The sequence below is a fragment of the Lagopus muta genome, chromosome 24 (assembly GCF_023343835.1).
Source record: "Lagopus muta isolate bLagMut1 chromosome 24, bLagMut1 primary, whole genome shotgun sequence".
NCBI classification, from domain to species: Eukaryota; Metazoa; Chordata; class Aves; order Galliformes; family Phasianidae; genus Lagopus; species Lagopus muta.
Genome location: NC_064456.1, coordinates 2,586,727 through 2,613,910, shown reverse-complemented (window position 1 = coordinate 2,613,910; position 27,184 = coordinate 2,586,727). Strand labels below are relative to the sequence as shown.

The 27,184-nt window shown below is 49.4% G+C and overlaps 3 protein-coding genes across 4 annotated transcripts; all 3 read left to right on the top strand.

Moving 5' to 3' along the window:
* Positions 1-35: 35 nt before the first annotated feature.
* Positions 36-4,597, top strand: YOD1 (YOD1 deubiquitinase). The gene is made up of 2 exons (XM_048926041.1): positions 36-282; positions 581-4,597. The coding sequence occupies exons 1-2, from the start codon at positions 75-77 to the stop codon at positions 1,279-1,281; spliced, it is 909 nt and encodes a 302-aa protein (XP_048781998.1). The 5' UTR covers positions 36-74; the 3' UTR covers positions 1,282-4,597.
* Positions 4,598-7,765: 3,168 nt separating this feature from the next.
* On the top strand, positions 7,766-13,535 carry C24H1orf116 (chromosome 24 C1orf116 homolog). Its single transcript, XM_048926236.1, has 4 exons — positions 7,766-8,045; positions 10,451-10,577; positions 11,506-11,683; positions 12,023-13,535. The coding sequence occupies exons 2-4, from the start codon at positions 10,485-10,487 to the stop codon at positions 13,261-13,263; spliced, it is 1,512 nt and encodes a 503-aa protein (XP_048782193.1). The 5' UTR covers positions 7,766-8,045; positions 10,451-10,484; the 3' UTR covers positions 13,264-13,535.
* Positions 13,536-18,306: 4,771 nt separating this feature from the next.
* LOC125684177 (polymeric immunoglobulin receptor-like) lies at positions 18,307-26,402 on the top strand. 2 transcript variants are annotated; one of them, XM_048926113.1, is made up of 10 exons: positions 18,310-18,531; positions 20,793-20,900; positions 21,084-21,425; positions 21,562-21,891; positions 21,977-22,306; positions 22,859-23,138; positions 24,335-24,447; positions 24,859-24,997; positions 25,382-25,427; positions 25,969-26,402. In XM_048926113.1, exons 2-10 carry the CDS (start codon positions 20,819-20,821, stop codon positions 26,005-26,007), a joined length of 1,701 nt encoding a protein of 566 aa, XP_048782070.1. In that variant the 5' UTR covers positions 18,310-18,531; positions 20,793-20,818; the 3' UTR covers positions 26,008-26,402. The 2 variants fall into 2 exon arrangements, 1 of the variants encoding a protein (XP_048782070.1); XR_007373231.1 differs by lacking the exons at positions 25,382-25,427; positions 25,969-26,402 and having other exon boundaries at positions 18,307-18,531; positions 24,335-24,732; positions 24,811-24,971.
* Positions 26,403-27,184: the final 782 nt, after the last annotated feature.

The following is a 27,184-nucleotide window of genomic DNA, read 5'->3' as shown; positions in this document are numbered from 1 at the left end:
AGCAGAGACGGGCGGGGGGAGGAGGAAGAGGAGGAGGGAGGAAGAGGAAGGAGGGGGCGGCGGCCGCGCGAAGGATGCTGCGGCTGCGCTGCAAGGCCCGGAGCGGCACCCAGCCGCTGCCCGGCCTCACGGCACACTCCCGTCTCCGCGACATGCAGGCCGCCCTGGCCGCCCTCACCGGCGTCCCCGCCCCTGCCCAGCGGCTGCTGCTCGGCTTCCCTCCGCGGAGCCTCGACCTCAGCGACGGCGAGCGGCGGCTGGGCGAGCTGGGCATCCACTCGGGTGAGGCCTGCTGGGCGGCAGCGCCTGCGCTTTATGATCTCCGCTGCCCCGCGGGCTGCAATTAGCTTAATTAAACGAGGCTGTGACCCAGCGCGGCGGGCCAGGGGGGTTGGAGCGGAGCGTCGGGTGAGGCTGCGGGGTCCCCGCCCTGGAGGTGCTCGAGAACCGCAGGGATGCGGCACTCGTGGGTCCGGCGGGGATGGGTCGGTGGTTGGGCGTGAGCTGTCGGTTCCTTTCAGACGTTAGCGATTCGGTTCTGTGGTGATCTGTGCGCTCAGCTCTCCCCTCTGTCTGACAGGAGACACGCTCATCGTGGAGGAGGACACGTCCAAGCCCAGTGCCGGCTCTCCAGTCGTGGCCAAGAGGATGATGGCGGTGAGGGAAGCGGTCCCCGTGCTGGCCAGGAGGGTGGTACCAGCTGATAACTCGTGTCTGTTCACCAGTGTGTACTACGTGGTGGAGGGAGGTGTGTACGACCCTGGCTGTGCCCCGGAGATGCGCAGCCTCATCGCACAGATTGTAGCCAGCGACCCCGAGGCGTATTGTGAAGCAGTGCTGGGGAAAACCAACAGGGAATACTGCGACTGGATCCGGAGGGAGGAAACCTGGGGGGGAGCCATCGAGGTTTCCATTTTATCCAAGTTTTATCAGTGTGAAATCTGTGTGGTGGACACGCAGACAGTCAGAATCGATCGTTTCGGGGAGGATGCCGGGTACACCAAGCGGGTCCTGTTGATCTACGATGGGATTCATTACGATCCGCTCGAGCGTAAAATCCCCGACTCGGACGTTCCTCCCCAGACCATTTTCTCTACTTCTGATGATGTTGTTCTCGCACAAGCCTTGGAGCTAGCAGACGAAGCCAGACGGAAGAGACAGTTCACTGACGTGAATCGCTTCATGCTGAGGTGCATGGTGTGCCAGAAGGGACTGACGGGACAAGTGGAAGCCAGAGAACACGCCAAGGAGACGGGACACACCAACTTTGGGGAGGTGTGACAACCTGCATGAGGATGGTTACATCTACTACCTCACTCATCCGGAATCAAATTCTGGATTTCCAGATAAGCTGTATGTAATCACAAAATTCCGTTCACAGAGCTTGAAAAGCGTATAAAACGATGGCCAGGATGCACAGGTTTGTGGGGTTAGTGACTTTTCCAACTGATCTGAAATAGGTTGTCTTCTCGCATGCTAACTTAGAGTCATTTGGCAGGTGAAATACACTGGCAGCTAAAACCTGATTTCTGAAATAATCTTCTCTTTGTGTGTGTGCTCTGAGTGGCCATACAGAACCAGGCTTGTTCAATACTAGTGTAAAAAGCGAGCCTCTAAATTACTGAATTAATCTATTAGTATTATGTTTTCAGGGTAATTAAATTAAGGGTTTAGGAGATGTGTGTATCAGCACTATTTATACTAAAAAAATAGACTCTGCGCATGGAAGCAGCCCTGCTGCTGCTCATAGGGTGCACAGCTTTTGGTGGAAAGAGCATCCCTAAAGCTGCCCTCCACTATGTTACTATCAGAAGTAGAATGTATCGTTTGTGTGAAGTCACGGCTTTAGAGGAAGAAGTGGCCTTTAAGCTTTAAGATAGCCTTCTTAAAAGTAACGAGTAGGTGGTTAAGTGTTGAATTAAACTTATTAATCCTCCATAGGTAGTTTTTAGTTGCTTGGAAAATAACTATCAGCCCCTTGGTGTTTACACTGCATCGGAACATAGGCATGTTACTGGGAATACTTGGGTTCTTCTTAATATCTCAACTTCTGGCAGGAGGAAAATACAGTAATTAGGGAAGTATCTTAATTTGCATCTGTCTAATACATTGGAATGGTCTTCATTTGGCTGTAGCTGATCTCACGGCCACAGTGTTACTAAGCTGTAGCAGATTCCAAATACTGTAAATGAGCACTTTAAGGTATAGTTCTCAGTTGTTTTTGCTGGTAAGAAGTCTTACCCTTTTTAGAAGGACGGAGTAGTAAATCCGGAAGGGAGGCCTGAGGTTTCTTCATCTGCATTCTGCCTTAATGTGTTTGATTTGTCAGCGATGACTGTCGAGGAGCAAGACTTTAATTCGGATAATGAAGGATGCAGTTGAACTGTCAGAACAAAACAAGCTGGGTGAAACGCCCTACTTCTCACACTGCTCAGAATCAGGGAAGGTGGATTTGATTTCATCAATCTTACCTCGCAGCAAAGCTGTGAGCTTAACAGTAAGTGCTTTGAGGACTTTTAAAAGGTGCTGTAGAGGTGCGTAGTACTGAAGGGGATTTATTTTTTCCTTTGTAATGCCTGTAATACACATTTGTTTTAAGGAATTTTACAACGTTCTTAGCCTTCTATCACTCTGTTTCCAATTACCTCTCTTGCTCTTCTACAAATGGAGAGCAGGAACGTGCATCTTCAGTTTGAGGCAGAAACAAACCCGCTTTCCAAATGGAATCAATCTGAGTTTTAAAGGCCTCCGCTCACTGAGGCACGTAGCTGAACTCCTGCTGAGAAAATCCCATTTTCTGTAAGCAGCAAATTGAGGTTCTCAGCTGAATTGGACTTTGAAATGCTGAGGGGATCTCGCAGGAAACGGAGCGAAATTGTGTGAGCGCTTTGCTAAATGGAGGCAAGAATAATCAAGGATAAAGAATAGAATTGCCAAAAGCACTATGGACCAGTTTTCATTTTATCTCAGTATTAAAATACGTGTTCACACTGTTGGGAGTTTCCAATAGAAAACCACTTTGCTTCCAGTGTTAAACCACAACTTTGCTTTTCATCCATCATGAGAAAAAAACAAATCATTACCAACAGCCCTCGAGAAGCTTACGAACCTAAAGAGGGAACTTGAAGATGACACTGATACGACTTGAGACAAAATGCTGTCTAGGAATGAGACCAAGAGAATATCAACCCTAAATCATGTTCTCAGCTTTCACACTGAAGAGGTGAGGTGCCTGGGACGAGGAGCTGTTCCTCACCGTTTGCCATCAGTGACATGGACAATACCTACCTCAGAGAGGTGTACTTTGGGTGTCTTTGAAACAAAAGTGCTGTCAAAGAGGAAGATACGTATTTATTGTCTGCCACGTTTGCAACAGCGTGGACTTTTGGGAGCAACACTTGGGATTTTTTTAGCTTTGTATCTTGGGTGGATTTCCGAAAGCCTGTCCAAATACTTTTGGGGAATTACTTCTCAGTTGCAGTATTTTTAAACTTAAAATTAGTTGTATTGAACCTGGAGTGTTTCGCTTTGCTTTATCGTGTCTGCATAGCAAATCCACTAACAGAGCAGGAGTTCTGTGCGAGGGAGATGCCTCAGAGTCACCGCTTGGGTGTTTTATTGAGTTGCCTAGAAAATAAAATCCCTTTGGTTTACAAAATATCAACGGGACAGCTGTAATTTGTGTTTGTAAACGTTGATGTTATCGTGTGCTGACAAACTGTTTCAAAGAGCAAATAAGTGGGGATGTGGACAGAGCTGGAGGAGCTCCTGAGCTGCGTTAGAATGGGGAGTTGTAAAAGAATGGAACATCAGGATGTTTTCTTAACATCTTTTTAGCAGTGTTTATCTGCCCTTAATGATGCAGCTGTGGCAGTACCACAAAAATGGGATCCTGGCAGCAGTGGGGTGAATTTCTGAGCGTCGCTGATACGTTTGCACTGAACTGTTGTTACAGATATTTTAGAATAGACGTGTTGTGAGCTCAGGTGGAGGCAGGCAGCCTGTAAGCTATGGGTGTGTGTCCTTAGCAATGCCACTTATTCCCATCCAGGTTGAAATTAAACACCAATTTCCTCACTGAACGCTTCAGCACAGAGGTCAGCAGTTACTCAGGCCCTGGAAAATGAAATTCTTACTTCAGAGGTGGGCTTGGTAGAAGCTGCATTGTTCATCTTGGCTTCCTTGCCTGTATTAGATGTCAGTTAAGTGAAGAACTTCAGTTTCCCAGTGCCTGCTGGCCACTTCACCAGCACTAAAATCCTTCCTTAAATAAGAAGAGCCTGACACCTGCATCACGTGGCCTTTTACAAACACTGCATGGTAGGAAGAGATGCACATCTCATGGATTTAACAGCACTTTAAAAGTTGGTCTGAATTTATGTGCTCAGCAGATACCAAGCGCGGACTTCGCTATGTCAGCAGCAGAGCAAATGGTGTTAGCAAGTGATTCTCAAGTCTTAATTACCACTGTAATACAGCCTTCCACTTCATGTACCATCAGTGCAGACCATTTGGAATGATATATTTCCTTAAACACGTCACTTGAACTGCAAAAATTGTCGATGCACCAATAAACATGACTGATGCATGCACCTTTGTTCAGTGTAGTCTCTGCCTCAGCTCTTGAATGCCAGGTTTTTGCTCTATTCACTGTTGTTCCACCATTTTTTACATGTTGTTCCATGCATTTTTTACAGCCTTCACATCTGTAGCACAATCTTTGAGTAATTTACATCTGCTTTCCTCTCTGTCTCATTCACTTTTCCCTTTGGTACTAAGGGATGACCATATCAAGAAGGGCTCTGTCCCACAGCCCTTTGAGGACAACTCTTCACTTTCAACTTTTCCAGCCACATAATATATAAAAATACAAAATCACATCTTCAGCAATAGAATTTTATGCTTTTAAAATAGTAAAATACCTCCCTGATGTACTCGGGCATCAAGAGGAGTGACCAAAGAGGTTTATACTCTTGCATTTAGATGTACAAGTCATTAAACAGACATTCGGACTTCTCTGTTTAAGTAACATCCTGTCCATTTCATGGAAGCAATTGCCTACATGGGCAATATTAGGAGGAAATCAGCCCAAGTCTGTATTTCCCCAGCTATAGCTGTGGCTTGCTGGGATAATGCCATGGCAACTTCAGTTTGCGAAGCAGTTACTTTTCCATGCCTTTAATAAGTGCTTAATTCCTCATATGACTTTGAGAGAAAGGGGAAAAGCAAAATTCTCCTGATAGAGCTGATAGAGCATGAGTTTGTGTGTTGGTTCTGGACAACTCTGCAGGAAGAAATAGTGGGGAGAAGGCAGAAGGAAGGAGCACCTTCCTGTGTGGTGCAGGGTCAGAACTCACACTGCACCTCCTGTTCCCTTGTGGCACCTGCAGAGGAATGTCCCATTCCCACCCTAGTTTTTCAACAGCAACCTGCTCAAATACACAACACTGCAACAGTTGTGCTCAGACACAGCCAACAGAGCCCTCCAGAAGCTGCACTTACAGCAAAGGAACACAGCAGCCATTGCACCGACCACGTCTGACCTCCCAGCATTGTTTGCTCTGTCACAGAGGAAGCAGGAGTGAGGGGACAGGCAGCAATGAGGGCAACATCTGATCTCAGCAGAACTCTGCTGACTGCCTTGCATGCGATGCCACGTGCCCATGGGCCAGCCAGCCCTGCACCAAGCTCAGCTCAGCCCTGTCCCAGCAGGGAAAATCATAAGAGGAACACCACATTTTCAGCTTGCTTTAAGGAAAATTGCAGCTCTTGGTCCTACAAATTAAATGTCTGCCTGGGTTGTAAATGAAGCTGAGCCTTCAGTCTTACAACCACCATCAGGTTTCACTCTGCGCCGGATGGAGCAGAATGAAGTTCCTTTCAGTTTGCTCAAATCGAGATTTCACTCCTCTGAGTGTGAGCAGCAGATGGGTTTTTGTAACAGAGCAATGCAATAGGAGGGTTAGCAAAATCAGGTTGGCCAGGACTGCAGTGCTCTTGTGGATTATTTTTAATCAGTGCCTTGGGGAAAGTGCTGGGAACTGCATTGCAGAGCCAGAGCTGCCTCCTCGTTTGTAGGGTTAATGCTAAGCAAGCCATGGAGATCTCTACCTCTTTTCTCTAAAATCGAGACAATAAATTGGGTTCCTTCTCAGTTCACAGCCATACTGAGACCTCCTTATTTCTCCAAGCCAGAGGATTACCCAATCTCTTCCATAATTAGTTTGTCAGCTCGCATACATACAGCTCAGTGTGAGGGGAGGGTCCAGCAGCCCTGCAGCCAAACCCAGGTCATTATGTCAGCAGTGCTTTATCTGTGTGGATGCAGTTCCTCCATGCCAGACCTGAATCACCCACACTCTGCTGTTTGTGCAGAGGGCGAGGCACGAGGTGCCTGTTAGCATGCCAAAGACCTTTCGCAGCATTCTGGAGAGTTTTCTTTGCATCACTTGACTATTTGCATAGACTTCATACCACGTACGTGAAATCACGCTTTATTTTGAGTAGCAGCTGGTTTTGTTTGTCAGAGGAAGAGTGTAGAAAAGGAACAGGTTCATTCCAGGCATCCATGCTGTACAGAAGTCAGCTCTCAGCAGCTCAAGACTTCTCTTAATGGAACAGGATGTTTTCTTTGATCTACAGAGAGCCTTTCAGGCAGCAAGCTCTATAGATTGTATGGCGTGGGTTTGGGTCCCAGTGCTGTCAGCACGGTGCTCCCAGCACACAGCCTCTCCATCAGGAGTGTTTGTTCAGTTCTCTGTGTTTCCATGTATGTAACAAAACATATCTGGTTTTGCCATGCTTCCACGTTCTAAGCAGACTCAGAACCAAAGGCAACTAGACAAAAAGCATCACAAACCAGGCTGCTCAAACCACTGCACCACCCAGCGCTGTGCCAGTGAGTGCATCCAGAAGCACTAAGCTCCACAATCCCAGGCTGCTGCACTGCTCCAGCAATGCAACAGCTGCACTGAAAGCACCACGTTCGCATCTCTTACCTTTGCTGTGTGATTACAGGAGGACAGCACTGGCATGGAACTCCCCACACTCTCCAGTTTCCCAATCTGCTGTGATTTGCTCCTCAGCCCACATGGCCCTTTTGTAACAGGGCACAGCTGTGGCTTGCCAGCGCTGCTGGGCAGCTCTGTGCTCCCCACTCATCCGCTTTCCCTTCATCCTTCTGCAGCTTGAAATAACCCATGTTTCCACTTCCCTGTTCTGTGTAGCAGGGCACATATTGCAACATATTATTTATATAAAAAAAAAATCATTAAAGCATGAGAACCTGAATGATGGCTGGAATCTCCCTGCAGGGTTTCTGCTGAGATATCTGCCGTTTTCCTGGCTCTCCCCTTTCCTTCTACGAAAGAATCCCCGTAAAGTGTACAGTGGGAAAACATGATATCAGGGAAAGCTTTGGTGGTACATGAGCCTCATTCTGTTCCGGCAACAATCTGTATGCTCAGAGCTGTGAAGGAACCAGCTCTTGCCCCAAGCTGAGGCACCCAATGCCCCAAACCACAGAAGAGAAGAAACCTGCTGTGCGGCAACGCAGCACCCAGCGCCAACACCCGGCGGAGGGCTTAATCACTGCCAAAAGGGCGTTTTGGTCAGGGCCTCCAGATGTCAGCGAGCAACTATGCTGCAGAACAGGATGTCGGATTAAGGAGTCTCCAGTGAAACCCGTGCTGAGGCCAGGAAGGGAGGGTGCTGGGTGGTGCCGGGAGCCCGCAGCCGCTCGCTGGGCTCTGCCCCCCCCCGGGCACCCTGTGCAGAGCTGCACACCCGGCAGAGCAGGGGCTGTGCTGCACCCTGACCCCAGCCCAGCTGCAGGAAGGAGCTCCCTGTGCTCGGGTTGGGATGAGCGTGGTTTGGCTGTGCTGCAGGTGACGGGCGGGCTGCTGCCTGTGCCCTGCACAGCCTTATCAGTGCTGGGAGTTAATGTGTAACCTGCCCGTGTTTGGTTAGCACAGAAAAGCAAAGACGTGCTGGGATAGACGTGACCAGGACGAGGATTTGGGCAGCGGGGGACGTCGGACATCCTGGTAAAAACAGATCAAAAAATCTTTATTCTTTCCTGCTCTCTGCTCTCTCTGCTTTTCCTGCTGAGTGTGGTTGTGGTGAAGAGCTGAGTGCCTCTGCCTGGGGCACGGGGCTGCGGTGCCTTCATGTTGGGGACTTTGCTTTGGAAGGAGAAAGAATGGCAGAGCTGATGCACCAAGTGGCACCAGGATGGGGACTGGGGGGGGGGGGGGCTGGAAAGTGGTGCTGGAGAGCTGCGGGACACCCGTAAAACTCGTTATTGGAACAGCAAACTCAGCTCTTGAAACTGAAATGTGCGCCCTATTTGTTTAAAGAGGAGGAACTGGAGAACTGCGCCATCGCCTTCGGTCACCCTGGGCTGGGATCTGTCTCACTGCACGGAGAGGCCAGGAGCTGCCTGTGCTCTGTTTCCTCGTGCTCTCTGTGTTTAGGATGGGGCCCTTTGTGAGTGGGTGTAGGGCATCAGAGTACAGCTGCAAAAAGCACTGACATTGGTGAACACTGCTGGAGAGCTGCGATAGAGCTCTGGTAGTCGCGCTGGGATTAGAAGAAAGTAGCCTCTTCAAATAAAGCAATTAGCATTAATTGCTACCCAGCAGTTCTTTGATGTCTGAGGGCTCGGCAAGCTTTGCAGAGGACAGTTACAGCAGATGTTGCAAAAGCTGCCCCAGCGAGTTTTGTGTTTCAAATAAAAAGTGGCCTCTCGGAAAACCCTTTTAGTGGGAGAACACATGATTGAGAAACAGCTTTTCAAGTATCCTTTTAATTTACTTTAAACACTCATTTAGTTTGTGGCCGACCTGTTGTTTTTTTGTAAGGAGCGAACTGCAAAATCCTTCTGAACCATAAAACTGACATTTTTCAAGGCTGGTTTCCTCTTTCCTTCTCCTGAATCGGATGAATGTGTCAGAACCGTAATCTCCTCTGAGAACAGCACACAGCAGAATGAGCCCCTTGTTCCTGCGCAGCTCCTGACGCTCCCTGCTGAACTTTGCCTCCTCCCGCTCACACTGTTTGAAGGAGAGGGCTGCTCAGATCATTTCTCCCAACATGCTGACCACCAGGAATCAGCTTGGAGACCCCCATGTGGCTGCCCCTGCTTGGGTCTGCCTGCTTTGCAGCTGTGGCATTGTGCAGAGGATGCTGCTCCAGCATCAAGTTCAAGCAAGACTTTCGCTTCCTTGTTTTGCTCCCTCGAGTCTGTGCAGCGGGTAGGAAGCAGTGCAGAACATTACAGCAATCCTGTGGGTCCCCATCCAGCAGGCAATAGGTTCTTGCTGCCTGGAAGCAGATTTATGTTTCACGTTGCAAATGGTGTTTGCAGCAAAGTTACGCAGCTTGGGAAGGCTGAAAATCCCCAGCCCCAGCCTGTGCTTCCCAAGAGCTAACAGCTCTGGCTATAAGCTTCTCCAAACTCAAAGAACTGGGGGTAGTTCTGCTCCAAAAACTCTGCTTCCTCAGCTGTAATTTGGGCAGTAAATACTACAAAACCCAACCTGAAGCATTAGGTTCCTCCTGAGTGGAAGCATTGGATCTTCCAGGTTGTGGGTGATGAAATCTGATTTCTGTGGCATATTGCAATTACAAAAGAATTCTTTCAGGGTCTGACTGTCTTAACGAGCAGCCAGATCTGCTCGCTTATCACCAGATCTAATTCCCTGATCCTTCTACCAAGAAAAGCAGCAGTGTGCTCCTGTGGCCAGGTTGCAGCACAAAGAGCTCCTCTGTCTGCCCGCAAACAACTGCTCCTGCGTGGGCCTGTGTGTGTTGGGGAGGGCGTTTGTTTGCTGTGCTCTGCAGCCCTGCTCTCATCTCCCAAAGAATGGGCGGTGCAAGCAAAGAAAGCACGTAATTGGTGGTGTCAGTACCTTTTTAATTAATGCTTTATAGATACAAGTAATTATGGCTTCTGTAGGCTGCTTCGTCTTTTCTCCTGGGGGTGAAGCTCTGTTTGCTGTGCATGCTGTGAGTGTAACTGACCTGCATGGGATCCTGGGGTCCCTGCCCCAGAATGGTCTTGCACGTAGAAACCCCAAGAGCTACTTGTTGTTCAGTGGGCACTGGGTGGGTGTGGAGGTGCTACCAGCCATAGGCAGGGCTCTCAACTTAGGGTGGAACAGCCCTGCCAGCTCTCCTCAATTGCAACCAGTCAGTGTGCATGCCTGCTGCAGGCTTGCAGCTCCTTCCTTTGCTCAGGAACCACATCTCCAGGGTGATTAAATCGTCACCCTCCTTATGGGATAGGTTCTCCAGGCCTTACTCCATTTCTAATACATTTGGAAAAAAACCAAATTGTTTCCAAAGGTGCTTTCAAAAATGCCTTCTCCTTGCTAGGAGCAGCCTAAGAGCGCGCACATTTGCACGCAGCAGCCCTGCAGCCTAACACATCTCCTCTCTCCTGCTCCAGCTGTGCTGTCCCAGCCCGCACCACAGCCCGTGACATGCCTGGAAAGGACCTGGGGCTGGGCATGGCTGCCTGCAACTCAGACAGCTGTGACAGCATGGTCAGCACAGCCTCCAACCACTCGCAGCAGGTAAGTCGTCCCATTGCGCTCAGCCCAGACATGGCTCACTCCCTTCAGCATGAGATTTCGGTTGGATTCCTGCTCAAAACTGCTGTGGCAGCACAAGGACCTCACAGATCCTGACCCCAAAACGCTCACAATCTCTCACACCTACACAGCAGCGATCAAGTTCACTGCTTGATTTCTTCAGGGAATAACACCAAACTGCGAGAGCCCTTGGCACAGCCCAGGGGCAGGGCAGGTTGTCCCAGCACCAGTAGGATAACTGGGTCACAGTGGCTCCAACGAGGGTGACTGCACCTGGAGAAGGCATCAAGCTGTACTCCTCCCTGGCTGACAAGAGATGGGTTTAGGAGTTAAGGTGGAGATGAGCTGGGACAATGGGTGTAGATGTGCAATTTTTCATTATCTGTTCCTTAAAACTTGTTTGTCTCCAAACACTGATTCCAAGATTGATGGCTTAATTACATCCTGTCTGACTTGGAGCATAATTGATATGTGCTAGGACAGAGCTCAGTCCTGGGCAGGTTTTCCATTTGATGTACTGCAAACCAGAACCAAACCCTCTAAAATTTATTAGGGATGGACAAACTGGTTGCAGTATTGCATGGTGCAAGGCTTGGGAAGGCAGCTCTTTGCAAAACAACTCCACCTGGAACAATTTCTCCCCCATGGTTGTTGATCTGACACATGCTCCATCCTTTCCTGCACTTCAGCTTTTTAATGATGTGTATTACATGTTGCACTTTGACTTGGCACTTCCACAGTGATCGTATCTTGTGATGCTCGAAATGCAACAAAAATTAAACAGGATCTCGCTGTGTCCCTTTCAAAGCTGCGATGTCAGTGGGAGAACAAGGAGAGACACTGCCACCCCCAGATAAATAAAAGCGCACTGCAGTTCCTATCAGTACTTCTTTTTCCCTTCTTTTCTCAGAGTGATAACAGCTATGACTATTTATCTGTGGAAGAGAAGGAGTGCTTGATGTTCTTAGAAGAAACCATTGGCTCATTGGATGCAGAAGCAGATAGTGGGGTTTCAACTGATGAGACTGACTATGCAGAGGCCTCCCAGCTGCCCAGGGCACGGCTGAAGAGAGACTCTGCTCCCCAGGGTAAGCTGGGAATTGGACTCCAGCCCTGTTTGCAAAGGATTTCCACACTGGGGTGAGTTTCCTTGGCAGGCAGGGAGGGAGCGTTGCCCCAGTTTTATTAATTTGGTAAGCAAAAGCCAGATGGCTTTTATCACTCCATGGGTGAGAGGAGGCTGTGTGTGGTGGGATATGTAGGGCACCAGGTGTGTTCTCCCAAGTGCTGGATACGTGGCAAACAGAACTGCTAGGCAGAGCTTCTCTGCTTGTCATCTCCAGACATGAAGAAGCGTTGTGTAAATGGTAAGATATCTTGTGTGCATGTGCAGCACAGTGCATGATTTCTCATCTCTCTCTGCCTAGATTTGGAGAAGAGGGATCCTCCTGAAAGGTCAGCTCAGCAGCATGCAGCCGACCAGAAGGGCGCCGAGGGCTCCTCTAGCTTCCCAAGCTCAGCTCCAGCAATGGCACCAAGCCCAGGCTACCACAGCCTTCCTAGGAACATCACTGCAGCAAATGCACAAAGAGCAAACAGAGCTGATGGCAAAACAGATGTGCACACCATGCAGGACCCGGTGCCACTGGGTAAATCTCCACAGGAGATGGGCAAGGAGGGCAGGCTTGGCCAAGGTAACATGAGAAGAGAGGTGAGATCCCTGATCATCCCACCTCCAGCTCCCTTCCAGGACAACCAGGAGAGCCATACAGAGCAGTCACGAAGCAATGGCTCAGATGCTGGAAAAGACAATGCAGAGGAGAGTTGGACACGGCCCCGTCCAGCCCTGGGAATGGCTGCTGACCCCGATCCCACATCACTGCCACACCAAGAGATGGGCCAGGAGAGCGCAGCGCTTCCTCAGAGCCAAGCGGAGCACCCAGCAGCACAGGAGGTCCCGCAGGGCCCCGAAACCAAGCGTGGGCCTCCCACAGCCCCCAAACCACGAAAACTGCCACCAAACATTATCCTGAGAACCAGCAAAGCCAGCCCAGTGCCGCTCGGTGCGGAGCACGGGCAGAAGGTGAAGGTACCACCGCCATCACCCGCCGGTTCTGCTGGAGACACTGCTGCAGAAAAGCAGAATTCAGGGCAGCACGACCCCAAGGAGAGAGAAAAGGCCCGGCGGGAAGCCCTGGAGAAGCTGGGGCTGCCACAGGACCTGCAGGAGCCCTGCACCCAGCCCAGCCCTGTGCCACCTCCCTGCAATCAGGGCCAGGAGGCACAGAGCACAGCCCCGGCGGGTCGGGCCATGAACTTCAAATCCAACACCCTGGAGCGCTCCGGCGTAGGGCTGGGCAGCTGCATGGCCAAGGAGCCGGGCGTCAAGGGCAGCGGCTCGCTGGGCAAGATGTCCTTCATCGAGCGGCTGGCACCCAGCTTCCTGCGCAGCAGCAGACCACGGCCCGCATCCCTCGGGGCAGGGAAGGACTTTGCTGCACTGAAGGAGCCCACCGAGGTGGAGAAGAGCAGCAAGAAAAGATTGAGCCCGCTGCCCAGCTTCCCCCGGCCGACCCGCTCCTGTGTCAGCGTGAAGATTTCCCCCAAGGGTTCAACAGAGGAGCACCGGCGTGAGGCACTGAGGAAGCTTGGCCTGCTGAAGGAGTAGCGTTGGGCGAGAGCGAGGAGCACAGCCTGCAAGCCTGCGTGGTTCTGCTGGATGAGCACCTGCTGCTGGGGCAGCTCGGGGGGCAAACACGGGGCCTGCTGCTCGTGGAGTCACTCAGGGCATCGTGCCTAATAAAGTAGTGCCACTTGTATAGGATGTTTTGTACACAGCCAGTGTGTGGCTGGGGCATGATCTACAGAATCATTAATGCATTTAGGGGCTGTCACGAAGGGGAAGCTGCAGGTTTGGCTTGCTTTAAAAGGGGCTGCCTATGGATGAAGAGAGAGACAAGGTTTGGGTCTCTTTGTGATGCTGGTGCCCAAGGGGGATGGCAGGGTTCTGCTCACAGGAGGAAACAGCTGCTATCTCCAAGCAGGGAATTTGTTCTGGAAAGGCAAAGGGCTGTGAAAAATGGACTTACCAGATATCTTGCCTTCAGAGCTCTGACCCCTTCACTCAGAGCTCAGTCTCTCCTCTGACGTTTCAGGCTGCACTCCCTCTCCCTGACAATCATTTGCACTCATAAGTTGAGGGCCTGGGGAGCTCAGCGCTGGGTGGGGGCTGGATGCTGCCCATCTGCACACCAGGAGCAGCCCCAGCTAGCCCACGTCCCCATGGAGTCCACACTGCCCCTTTCTGCAGACTAGAAGGAACTTCAGCAGGACAGAGAGCCTCTTTAATGAGGGCAGTGGGATCAGGTGCTGCTGCAGCTGCTGCCTCCTATCGCTGAGCCCAAAGCCTGTGGCCCAAGCACAGCTGGTGCAGGGAGCTGCAGGGATTGCTGCTTTTCTTGCAGAGACGTGCTTGCTTCTGTCCTAAAAATACTCACATATTGTGTGCAGAGACCCAGGAATAGAACAAGGAGATACAGGAGATACTTGGTAGAGCTGTGGTGGGTGCTTGGCTTTCTCGGGGTGTGCAGGAGAAGAGCAAGAGCGGTGCTGCAGGGGTGATCATTGGGCTGGATGATCTCGGTGGTCTTTTCCAACCTCTGATTCTGTGATTCTAAGAACAGAAACAAAGCCCGGGTTCAGCCAGACTCCAACTTTGCTCCTGGGTTCTGGATTGGGTACCTCTCAAAGCAGATCTGGTACTTTTAACTCTGGGCATAATTTGTTTCTGAAGCAAAATTACAAATGATAATAATAATAATAAAATAGCGGTGAAAAGTGAGCATAATATTTACAATATAGCGTGAAGAGTTGGTAAACTTGCCCTCAGTGCCTTCATGCAGACTGTACAGTGTGCTTACACATCACAGCAGTGTTTGTAAAGACCCAAACACTCAGTGTTGCATTTTGCATAGGCTGTGTATCCACTTTTCAACTATCCACCCCACAACACTCAGACATGTCATTTCCATGTCTGTGTGAGCCTGTCGCTGCCGGCCCAATTAAAGGCACTCTTACATCCATCTTCCATTAAAAAGATCAAATTCAGGAGGGGTGTTTTGATAAGTTCTGGTCCCAAACCCTCCTGACTGTGTTCCCCATGTGCACAGTGCTCAGTGTGGGGAGCTCACAGCCTGCTGATACACAGCAGACAGAAAAACAAGCTGATCCCATTCGAGTGCATGCATTTTTCTCTGGTTGTGGTTTGTTTTGCTTTACTTCCCAGCGATGCAAACTTACCTGATATCTCACAACCAAACTCAAACAACGTCCTTCATTCCTGCTCTTAAAATCTGTGCTCAGCAACCACCAGTTCAGTCCCAGTGAGCCACTGCATCCCCCTTGGCAGCACTGGCAGGGCAAACACACTCCTGTTTCAGAGAGACCTCAGCTGTTCTTTGGTTTCCAGTGCCTTTTAGCTTTGAAGTTCAGTAAGAGACAAGAATAGGTTATTATTGCTCCTCACACAGGGGTTCGTGCACAGTGATAACACCTGACTTGTTTCAACAACACTGCCCTAGCTACTCTTTAATCATTAACTCTGATGGGCACTGCAAAACAAGCACAGGCTGTTGTTCTCATTTATTAGCAAACAGCACCTTCACAACTGTGCACTGGGAAAACAAACTGGGGGCCCAATATGGTGCCCATCCGCGGTGCATTAAAGGAAGCATGGCTCAAAGGAGCGAATTCTGTAAATTATCTAAGAGCCAGCTCTTGTTTAGTAACAGAAGAAGCCTTCACTGCCTCCATGCAGTCCCTGCCTCTGCCTGCTGGCACCACTGCTCTGCCATAGCCATGCCCCTTACTTTGTGAATAACGCTGAGAAAATATCCCTTCTTTCTTCCAGCGCTGCTCTGTTTCTCTCCTTTTTCATCTCAAGGAGGTGGGGAGTTCAGGTGTCCCTGCTTGACAAGCTGGGGTCAGCCTGGGACACCTGGGGGCCTCATACCCAGGTGAGCAAAGGGAGCAGCTGGTTGCTATCTCTGTTTGTTACTAACCCTTCAAATCACCTGGGTCAAAAGCAATCAACCTCCACCCAAAGCATCTTGCCACCCCACTGCTCATCAGAGTGACTCAGGATGTGACCTGGCTCGACCAGCTGCTCTCAGGAGAGCTCATCCAACAGCAACGCCGCTGCCTTTGCTCTCAGCCTGCTGCAGCCAGAGCTCACTCCTAATGCAGGAACAGCTGTGGCACTTGGAATGCAATGTGGGGACAGTGGGGACAAGTCCCTGCTATGGGGCTGTCGTTCTGCTGCAGCTTTGCATACCAGAAGTCCTTCTCCTCACCTTTTGTAAGGAGTCCATGGGATGCCAGGCTCACCTGGTGGCAGGTCACCAGGTTTTGTCACCCGTGCAATGTCCCCACCAGCAAGGTGACAGCATACAATGCATCAGCATGAGTATCCTGGTGATGGGGAAGGGAGAGTCCAGCACACACAAGTCATGAGTGCTCGTTCTTCTGGTGCCTGTGCTGAACCACTCCTATGCTGAACAAGGCAGTGAGCAAACAGAGCAGCCTTAACCCCCCCCCCGCGCGGCTGGGCTCCCCTCACTCGCTTCCTTCCCTCGCGGTGCCCTTCCCTTTCCCACCAGCTGGATGCTGAGCAGTGAGCGCAGCCCCTTCCTTCAGGGAAGCAAATGCAGAAGCAGCGCCGTGCCCCACTCTGTACCTGGAAAAATCAGGAATCTGCATCCCAATAACCAGAAAAGAAAGAAAAAAAAAAAAAAAAAAGATAGAAAACTACTCTCCAGAAGTGTTCTTTTCCAGCTGTGACCTGCAAACTGCACGTCTCCCCACCAGGGCTCAGCAGCAGCGTTCTGCTGCCGTGACAGATCCGCGGCAGCGACACGTGGTGGCGGTGCGCGACACGAGGTGACGATGCTCAAACCCGATCCCCTCCGCCTGCATCCATCCCAGAGCCGCACCGAAGGGCAGGAGCACGGCTCCCATAGCAATGCAAGGGACGTCAGCTGTTGCCGCACTGAGGTCACGCAGATAGCGAGGGAGCGGTTAGGAAACAGCCAGGGAAAGGCAAGAGAAAGGAAGATGTGGGGGACTTAACCCAGTGCCACAGTTAAAATGAATTATTAACATTGGCGTGGAAGTAGAGAGGCTGTGTCTTATCAGCAGCAATAAAGCAATTAGGACAGAAACCTTTGAGCACACAGAATGCTTCCCGGACTGAGGCACCAATGGAGCTCAGACCCTTCACTGCACCTTCTGAGCTGAGATCTCTGCTCCCCATGGGCATCAACTCTTAGCCCAGTGACAAGCCATGGGGTTTTGTAGGGTCACTGCTGCTCCATCATCTGTGTGGGGCATGGAGAGATCCCAGCTGCCATCCAGGTGTCATCCAGACCCATCTGAGCCCCAGTTGTGGCTTCCCGCAGGGCAAGGACAAGGACAAGGAGTTCTGGTTCTCACCTGCAGCATGGAGGTGTTTCTCACCCTCGGTTTTATGTGCCAAATTTTATTGCAATCCAGTTGTTTTGCTATCAACATGGTAAAAAAAACCAAATAAATGCCCTTAGGGAGACTGGTATCACTGAAGCTGTTGGGAGCTGGTTAATGCACAGGTTTGGTACAAAGCAACAAAATGATTGCAGTTTAAGTCATCAAACGATGATAAAGAAAGCAAAACCGCTGGATAGAGATACACCTTCGTCCAGGGAGAATCCAAGTGCTTCAGAAAGCATGATCCAAGGCTTCAAAGCATACCTGTGCCCCAGAAGCTTGAGAGTCCAACCTTTGCACCCTGGCATGTTGGGCAGGGCAGAGCAAAGCTTTCCAGCAAGTCACATCTATTGGCTTTGCCATGCGCACCAAACCACCTGCTGCTCTCACATGGAGTGTAATGTCCTGCAAAGCCTGTGGGTATGGGGAGGGCAGAACCAACCTGGGGCGTTTCCAGCACTGCTGTGCATTGACTGTGCTTCAATCCATCATCTTTATTTGTAGGAAAAACAGAGCAAAGTCTGCCACAACATCACAACTGTTGCTATGCGCACTTCTGCCTTTCTGGAAGCAGTGCAATCCACCAACCAACAAACTTTAAATGCACAGCAGTTAAAATGCAGCACAATTAAAGTAAGAAAGAAACTAATCACTACAAATGACAAGTTACTGAGAGATCATAATGATATTCTCAAGTAAAATCCACGTGCCTTAGTGACATGCTGCTTTGACTTCATTTCTCAACTTTGGTCTCTTTAGCTGATTGGCAATTTGGTTTAATCAGGCTATGGTGCAATGATCCAATATAATTTCCCTCCATTAACATGATTATAACTACCTGAAAAGCCAGTTTTCTCGCTGGCTTGCTGCAGTGAGAAACTTTAACAACTGTTGAGGCAGAAAACAGACTTTTGTTCTGGAATCCTCGAGAATGTGGTGCCAGAGGATGAGCATCAGGGTGGTTCAGACTGCAGAAGTGGGGAGAAACACACACAACGTTCATTCTTGATGTGAAGTTCTGCCTAAAGGCCCTTCCCAGCAAAGAGCATTTCAATGCTAGTAATTAAAAACCATTCCTTTGTGTTACAACTTTGCATGTTGTCTGAAGCACTGGGGAATTCCTCAGAACTGTGCAGTTTCTGCTCCTGGCTTCTTCATTGGTTTCCTTTCCATCATGAAGTGGCTAAAAAGGAGCACTCTGCAGGTTCCATATTCAGTACATCACTGTCATTTCTCCTATTTCTGTCATTGTTCTGGCTGTCTCCAACTTGCTCAGCAATGCACTGCTGAACCTCAATACAGCAAAATCATTATTAACTCTAAACATCGTTACATTAAAAAACAAAGAATTAAACATCAAGAGCTGAGCAGAGACCAGCAGAGCCGCAGACCAGAAGCAGAAGCATCCTAACCTAAGGTAGGTGATCCTCACTTTGCCCTGAAGTTATTATTGAAGAGGGTGCAGTGCTATCACACAGCAGCAGCCTGCACTGCTCTGATGGATTTCACTTTTGCAAAGGATGGATGTCAATATGCAATAGGTCTGCAACGTCAAGTTGTCATCTCTAGTGCAGGACGAGTGGTACAACCCATTTCTGCTTGAATCTGCCTTTGCTTCTAGAGCTAGCATAATGCTGTCTTTCCTCTCCTTAAAGCTATCAAATGGATTGTTGCATTTTTGCAAAGAGCACACAGAGAAATGAGGTAGATGAGGCAAGTTCTCATTACATGGAGAGATGCTAAGCAGTTGTTGTGGAGCAGCAACTAACTAGCAGTATTCTTGGCGGTGGAGGAAGGGCTGTTTAATCAGATGGATGCAATAAAATTGGGCACGCAGGCATTTTCACTGCAGAAAACTGAAGACAGGAAGAAAAAAAAAGAAATGGGATTTGTAATATTGGCTGTCTTGTCGCTTTCTGCTATTTCTGTTATTTGGTGGTGGGCAGTGCCTAGTAAATGAACGCAGCTCAGCAACCCAGCAACGCTGCAGAACAGTTGCACAGATAGGACAGACCTGCTGGATGTGCTTTGCTTTAGATTCCATCTGATCCATCAGTCGTTTGCAGCACGGATGCACCCAGAGCTCCAGTCCTCATGGCTGCCAATCATGTGCAGCTCAGCGTGCCATAAATAACCCAGAAAATGCATGTTTGGTGCTGCAAGTAGAACGCATGTGGCTGGTGCTCACTTGGAATTGCTCAAGGTAATTGGACCTGGAAGAAGTGAGATCTCCTTATTAATTAGCATCTTCGTGGCGGTCCTGGAAGGCACAGCCCAGGCATTTCCCAGCCCAGTGCTGACACTCTGCTTGTTGCTTCAGGGTAGGAAACGGAGGAGTGAACGAGTGGGGCTGTGAAGCTGTTGTATGGGATCCCAAAATATCGCAGCTGGGTGATTGTGCAAGAGTGGCACCCACCCCTAAGGAGGCACAGAGCTACACCAGCCTGCAGGCACTTCGCATCCAGGCTAATGGCCTAATGCCAGGAAGAACTTAGAGAGTTAATGCCAGCACAGAATGTATCATATAGGAAGAAAGCCTTGTTAGAATGCTAATCTGAGTTGCCAGCAGCAGGGCCAGCTAAATGATGGAGCTTTGGCAAAATTTGTGACTTCTTCATTAATTTTTGGGTGCCAGAGCTGCACCCACTGCCTCATACACTGGGGGAGAATAAAAACAAGGGGAACTGCCCAAAGAGGATGCAGGGCCAGCTGCACCACCACGGCACTTCTGTCTGCACTGAAAAGGGAAGAGCATATTTCTGCTGTCCCAGCCACACTTCCCATCAGCAAAGAGGCAACTGGGGCAGAGAGCTGGCTCTGAGCTGGGTCTGTAAGCCCCACAGCTGCAGGCAGTGCAGCTGGGGAGCTACAGGAGAGATGCACATAATCCCAGTGCGAGGTGTGCAAAGCATGCAAGGTGAGCAAGGCATGCAAGGCGAGCAAAGAATGCAAGCTGTGCAAGGTGAGCAAGGCGTGCAAGGCTCAGGGAGTGAGATGCTGCATGGACCAAACCCACATCCAGGGGCAGCTACCCCACGTGCTGCTGCCAGGGCTCAGCAGCACAGCTGGAAATAAGGCTCACAACAGCACTGCATTGTGGCCATTTCCTTATTCCTGTCTCCAAAATGCTTTGAGGTTAGCTCAGTGAGTTAGCAAGGATGAAACAAATCAATTGGTTTGTGCCAACTTCAGATTTGAATCGTGGTGGGGGTCAAGTAAATCTCAAAGAATTTTAGTAGGGGATTCCATAGGATGAAATTCTGGGAATCAAAAGTCAATTTTTAACTTGCACAAGGAAGTAATTCCCCTCCTAAACACTCAAACATCACTTCTAAATATGGAAATGGATAACAGCAGTCTGCCCAAAGGTTTCCTGCAAGAAGTTTAGTTACAGCTAAGTAAAATTAAAAGGTTAGAAAGATAATTGCTCCTTACCAGGAGGAGCATACAGCATGCTGGTGGGATTTTGCACTGGAAAAAAAAAAGAAGATAAGCATGTTTGATGGCCCCAGGTTGGGCTGCGGAGGTCTGGGCAAGACCCAGTGAGGTGCCATGGGTCATGGCTGCATCTGGGCTTGGTAATCATCATTGCCATCCTCAAACTCCCTGTGCATGCCTTTTTTGGAGCTGTTCAGCTCTGCAGATCCAAACCACAATCTCCTTTCTGGTTGCTCACAGGGATACCAGCAAAAACTGTACCCAAAATGAGATTTGGAAGTTTGCCGAGTGAACATTCGAGAAGGGCAGAGATGGAAGTTCTCCTCCTCTTTGTGGCTTTGCTGCAAGGTGAGTCACCAGGAAACACAAAATGTTCCTGCTGGAGGTTTACTGCTCGCCATCACTACAGAGCAGGATGGCCAGGGCTGGTGGAGCCTTTGCCTCTGGCACCCTGCTTGGGACGGTAAGGCTCCCCATCCACATGGATGTTCACGTCTGTACCTAATGCACTTCTTCCCTCCTTCCCCAAAGAGCCAGCCTCAAGCACCTTGTATGGGCCCAGGTTTTTGTCAGGCGCAGTTGGAGGGTCCATCACCCACCAGTGCTTCTACTCCATCACGCCTGCCAACAAGCATGACAGAAAGTTCTGGTGTAAAAGGAAGAGCGATGGGATTTGCTACACCATCATCTCCACCACCAACTTCATCTCAGAAGACCATGTGGGCCGAGTGGCCCTGGAGGACGTCCCTCAGAATGGCACCTTCATGGTGACGATGACACAGCTGAAGACAAGTGACACAGGGACCTATCGCTGTGGCATTGGCCCCACCAACAGCGACCTCCACGTCAGCCTGAACCTGACTGTGTCAGCAGGTACAGTGATGGGACAGGGAGAGGGTCAGGCCCCCTTTGACACCCTTTGCTTTAGGCAGTCGTGGGCATAAAACCCACAGATGTGACTAAAGCACCCATGCAAAAGGAGGTGACACCCGCACATCTGTCCCTGCAGATGTGGGCACGCAGAGGCCAATTGAGCTGTTCCTTGGGGAGCTCCATGGCTCTGTCACCATCCCCTGCCCACCTGGGGACAGCCGGGGTGGCACCAGGAGGCTCTGGTGCAGAGTGGGGAAAAGCAGCTGCATCCTCATTGCTGACACCGACGGCTACGTGGGAAAGAGGTATGAGGGACGGATCTATATTACTCCCCAGGAGAGCTCTGGAGCATTCAAAGTGCTGATAAATGATTTAAGGCCAGAAGACATGGGGCTGTACAAGTGTGGGATGGGCAGCCCAGCTGACTGGGACAGCTGGCAGATGGTAGCCCTGCAGGTGACCACAGGTAGGAGGGGACTCCGGGGGCTGCTGTGTCCCATGGGCTCATTGCAGCCATATCAAACATCATCATGAACTTCTCCTTCCTTCAGTCCCTGCCCAGCCCCGGAGGGTGAAGTTTCTGCATGGCAGCGTGGGGGGCTCACTGTCCCTCAGGTGCCACCACGACCCTGCAGGCAGCTACACCAGCAAGTACCTGTGCAGGTGGCAGAAGGCCAGCTGCTCCCTGCTGGTGGACACCGATGGGTTTGTGCAGGAGTCCTACAAAGGGCGCATGTGGATCAGCAGCAGCATGCAGGACAGTGGGACCTACACCGTGACGATGAGCCGCCTGCAAGAGGAGGATGCAGGGTGGTACTGGTGTGGGGCCAGGAGCGGGCATAGGGAGCACACGACCCCCATGAAACTGCTCATTGAGAAAGGTAGGTGATGGCTGGCTGGAAACACAATCCTTCTCCTTTTGTTAATCACTCTTCCCCTTATCCCTTCATGGACACCCCCTTCACATGTTTTCCTTTGTTCCGTGCATAAACGTAGTGGCATTATAGAAACATTTGAGCTTTCTGCAGAAATCTGGTTTGTTTGAAAATATCATTGATAATTCACGATGCAAAACGCCAGCACGTGACATCCTGAGTGCAACACGTGCAGCATGGAGATGTAACTCTGAAGGTTACCTTGCAGTTTTAGGAACCTCAGCATGCAAAAACACAGATGCAATTCACTCTTCAGCTATCAGAGACAGAAATAGTGAGGTTGAAGTAGGAATGTTGGCCAAGTATTGATGGATTTTCATTAGTATTCCCAAATTGCTTTCTATAATTGAAATGGTCATATGATGTTGCATGTTTTTGGGTTTTTTTCCATCAGCAGACTCAAAATGAGATGTGCAAATCTTTGGAAATTCTGGAATGTTCTACCAAAAAAAAAAAAAAAAAAAGAATATTTAAGCATCCAAACCATTTTCTTTGCAGAAATCTTCACTTCACCAAACCCAGCAAGGCACAATTCTGTGAACCCCACTTTGCCGTTCAGGTCATCTTCCAACCATGTAGTGACACAGAGTAGCACCACATGGCCAACAGACACCACAGGACCAACAGACACCATGGGTCCAACAGACACCACTGGGCTGAGACTCACCACAATGTTGGCATACCTCACGGGCACCAGAACTGAGGGCACCAGCCCCCATCCACCAGTTCTCCCCCCCAGCACCTTTGTGACCTCCCGCAGTGACACCTACAGCCAGAGGTAAGTTCACAGCCACCTTTCCCATAGCCACAACCTTGGGGCTTTGCTCCAACCTGCCCAGTTTCCCTGGGCTCTACACAGGCGACGCACATGCTGCAGATTATGAACTCTGATAGAAGAGAGTAATTAGAAAAGCAGTAGGCAAGCATATCTCGTGTCCATCTGTGGTGTGGGTCTTTGAACTTGTCTTGAATTTTTGGTGTAGATCAGATGCCAGAGTCAATAGATGTGTTCCTTTCCTTTGGTTAGAATGGAGACAGGACATTAAGCAACAGCAGGCTTGAGCAATAATGCTGGTGAATCAGTAGCTGCCTCATACTTCACTGCACTCCTCATCCCAGTCATTACAGGCAGCCTGTAGTGCACTGCAGTGTTTGGGTGCATTGCACAAGGACCTATCTTTGGACGAGGTTAAACACAAGGCCATGAGCTATTTTGGCCAGTAATTACTCCATGGCACTTCTCTGCAAAATTGCCACTCACCTGGTGATTTTAGCTCCTGTGCTTCCTGCTAAGCAGGACAGCTGCGAACTTTTGGACCCTTCCCCTCACCTATGGCACCATCCAGCACCAGGTGATTTGCATAGCTGGCACAGGAGCATCAGATACTGCGGTATCAGTTGTAACTGAAGAAAAACCACAAAGTCCACAAATCCATCCCGACATCTTGAGCAGCACCTTAGAGCTTGCATAAAAAGCACCATGGCTCCAACCCCACTCTCACCACCTGCAGCATCCTTCAAGTCAAAAAGAGCACGTTGCTAACCTCAATTCACATATATATATGTATAAAGGGTTGGATTCTTCGCTGTCTGTGTGTCAAACTCTATTAGCACTCAAGGCATTCTTCAAGGAGACAGCACATAGATGCCCCGCAACAGCATGAGAGCCTACAAGAGGTCACAGAGAGAATCTGAACCTTGCTTGGGAGTTTGCGTGATGAAAATAGCTCTTTTTCTTTTTGGAGGAGATAAGTCAACGTGAAACATAAACCCAGCATGGTGGAGCAGAGGTAGCTGTAGAAATTACTTCCTCATAAGCCAAACTCCAGATCAAATGAATTCAACTCTGCTTGACTTTGTTGACTGTTCTCCTTTGAGTCAATCAGGCTATTTGCTATAAAATCCGCAGCCTGCATTCAGCTGCCCAGTAACTGACTCAAAATCCTGTTTAGTTTCGATGGTTCCTCTTTCCAGCTCATCGGGCGAATTCTCTCTGCTCTCCGTTGTGATACCAGCTCTGGTTTTGCTGATTTTCATCATTACCACTGTTCTTGTCCTTACCAAAATAAAGCTTCGTAAGGAGATGGGTAAGTTGGCCATAGAACACCTTTTGGGTTACAGTTGTTTCTTCTGGAAGGGCTTTGCTTGCATTCCTGGGGAGCAGCACATTGAACAAACAGCTTTACAGCTCCACAGTGCTTGGAAACCTTAGCATAAAGGGCAAGGACACAGCTGTGCTCCGCAGGGACAAACCTGATTCAATGGGTGCACAACAGACCAAGGTGCTGGAGAAACTCTTGCCAACAGCAGGCAATCTCATGCTGTGTTGTCTCTAGGCAAAAGTTTAAGGCCATTACTCAGTGAGAAGAGCGGTGAGTACTTGATCCGAATGTATTGTTCACAAGAATGAGGCTGGGATACAAGAGGCTAATCCGGTGTCATGCTCATAGATGTAAGTAGGCGTTGGAAGAACTTTTCCCTCCCCCACATTTGTTCAGGAGAAGAAGGAAGCACCCTGGGACAGACAGAAGCTGTGCTGGTGCGGACTGGGCTGAGTCCCACTGAAGGACAGGGGATGGAGGAACTCAGCAGCCCAGACAACACCATTGGATGCAAGGCAGAGTCAGGCAGACATTGGTGGGTGTTTTCTTGCTGCAAATGCCAGCTGCCTTAGTAGGAGAGTCACAAAACTAATTTTAAGGTGGCCTGTTGCTTAGCATTTAAAACATCTCTGCAAGACAAACGTTGAATTTGCATTCCCGGAACTGCTGCCTTTATTCCTTACCAAGAGCCATTGAGCCATAATCTTCAAAATAATTTGATTAAATCCTATACAAGGCCTATAAATTTATGTTACTGTTGATTACAATTCTTGCTGACGCATTACGAACGCGTTATCGCTCTTCCTGCTTGCTCGTTCCAACAAAATCTGATTGCTTGCAACCTCTTGCAGTATTATACAGAAGCAATCCTTGATCAGTGTTGCAAGCATATCATTTTTTTTCTGCCCTACATGTGCAGGATGATACGTGCTCTCCTCGGAAGGTTCGGGCAGACCAGGTTGTATGTAAGTGTCCATTGTCGGGTAACATGAAATCGATGGGGCTGTCATGGGGGACTGGTAACCTACTGCTGTAGAAAACACCCATGGAGACATTTCCAAGTATACCCAAGCTGTGGAGATTGGTATTGGTGAAATATACCTCCCCATCACAAAAAATATCCAAATCACTGTTGCAGTGGTTCAAGAAGATTGGTGATGGCGTTTCCTGTTCCTGTCACAATGCACTTGGACCCGAGCTCCCTGATGCTATAAACAGCTGTTAATGTTCCAGAGGCAGACTGTTGCAAAGGGAAATTAGTTGTGACAGCTTTTGCCCTCTGGAACACACCAGTGGGTGGATGCTTACATCTTCCCTCCCAACTGAAACATCCACTGACTTTGATCAGAAGCAGAAAGCAAATCTACAGACATCTCCAAAAGCATTGGGATAACGTAGTGTAGCTATCAAAGAGCTGAGCATAAAACCAAACACTGATAAAATCACTTCTAGAACTGTTGTAAAGGTGCTACCATGTAACAGCTTATTTTTTTTCTTTTTTCACAGGAATCCTTCAGTGAAAAATATTCTTTCCAACATGAATGATGAAGACTTGAGGGAACCCAGGCAGAACCCCTCCTCTCAGAGCACGATGTACATAAGCTCAGAAGCTTCTTTACTGAAAGGCAAAATACAGCTATAACCTCAAAGCATGCAGCACTTCTTCCTTGCTCCCCATTCCACAGCCAAATGCCTTGTTGTGTGGCGTGTAGAGAACAAAATGAAGCAACTAGCCATGCTGTTCCTGTATGCGACCCTGACTGTCTCCTGTAGAGCAGAGCACCCCAATGGGGAGCTGGGTATGGAATGGAAGAATGCTCAGGGCTGCAGGTCTGACTCTTGGAAATCCTCATCCTTAGGGATTTGTTTTGCAAAGCACAAACCGTGTCAGACTTCAGTTCAACACCAAAGATTTCAGCCCAGACTGGGTGCCATACTTCAGCCTGGAGGAAAAAAAAAAGCAAAGCAAGGGTTATTTGTGTTCTGGAGATGCCAAAGTGCTTTGGCACCTGTGACTTGGCAAGACGACGCTTCCTTGTCTGTTAAAGCAAATATATTTGCGTAATTCCATCTTGTTCAGAGACAAAGGATCGGTTTTACCAGAAACTGCAAGGGCAAAGACGGAGGTTTGGATAACGAAGCTGTAAGTCTGTCAGGAACTGCCTCTTGTCCAAGGTGCCCAAGTGGCTGCAGGCCCTCACCGGCTGCCTTCATCCAGGGTTCCTCTGCCTACTGTGGTGCCACCATTTCCAGCTCCTTCCAAGCACATCTCTGTGCACGTGAGCAGCCAGACAGGAGGTGGGAAGGCAACATGCAGGCATCCAAAAAGGAAAGGCTCTCCTGAGAGCAGTAGGTGTACAAAAAGCAAACACACCTGTGTTTATCGTGGCCAAGCGCAAACCCCAGAGCCGCTGTCCTGCTCCAGCTCCTCAGCTTTTCCTATGAGCGGGTGAGAAAGTCTTCCTGTGGCCCCAAATAAAACAAAATCATTGCCTTAATTAGAATAAAGGAAAGCAAGTTAATGACTCATCCCACACAAACAATTCAGTTGTCTCTGATTTTAGGCTTTCATACAGTTCCATTTCCAACAACCCCACTCTTCAGAATGAACTCCTGCTTGGGATCCTCAGTATTCCACAGCAGGGGATCAGAGCAGCAAGGCTGAACACAACAGCAAAGCACCCACACATATTTCCTCTTAAAGAACGTGCAGAGCTCTTGC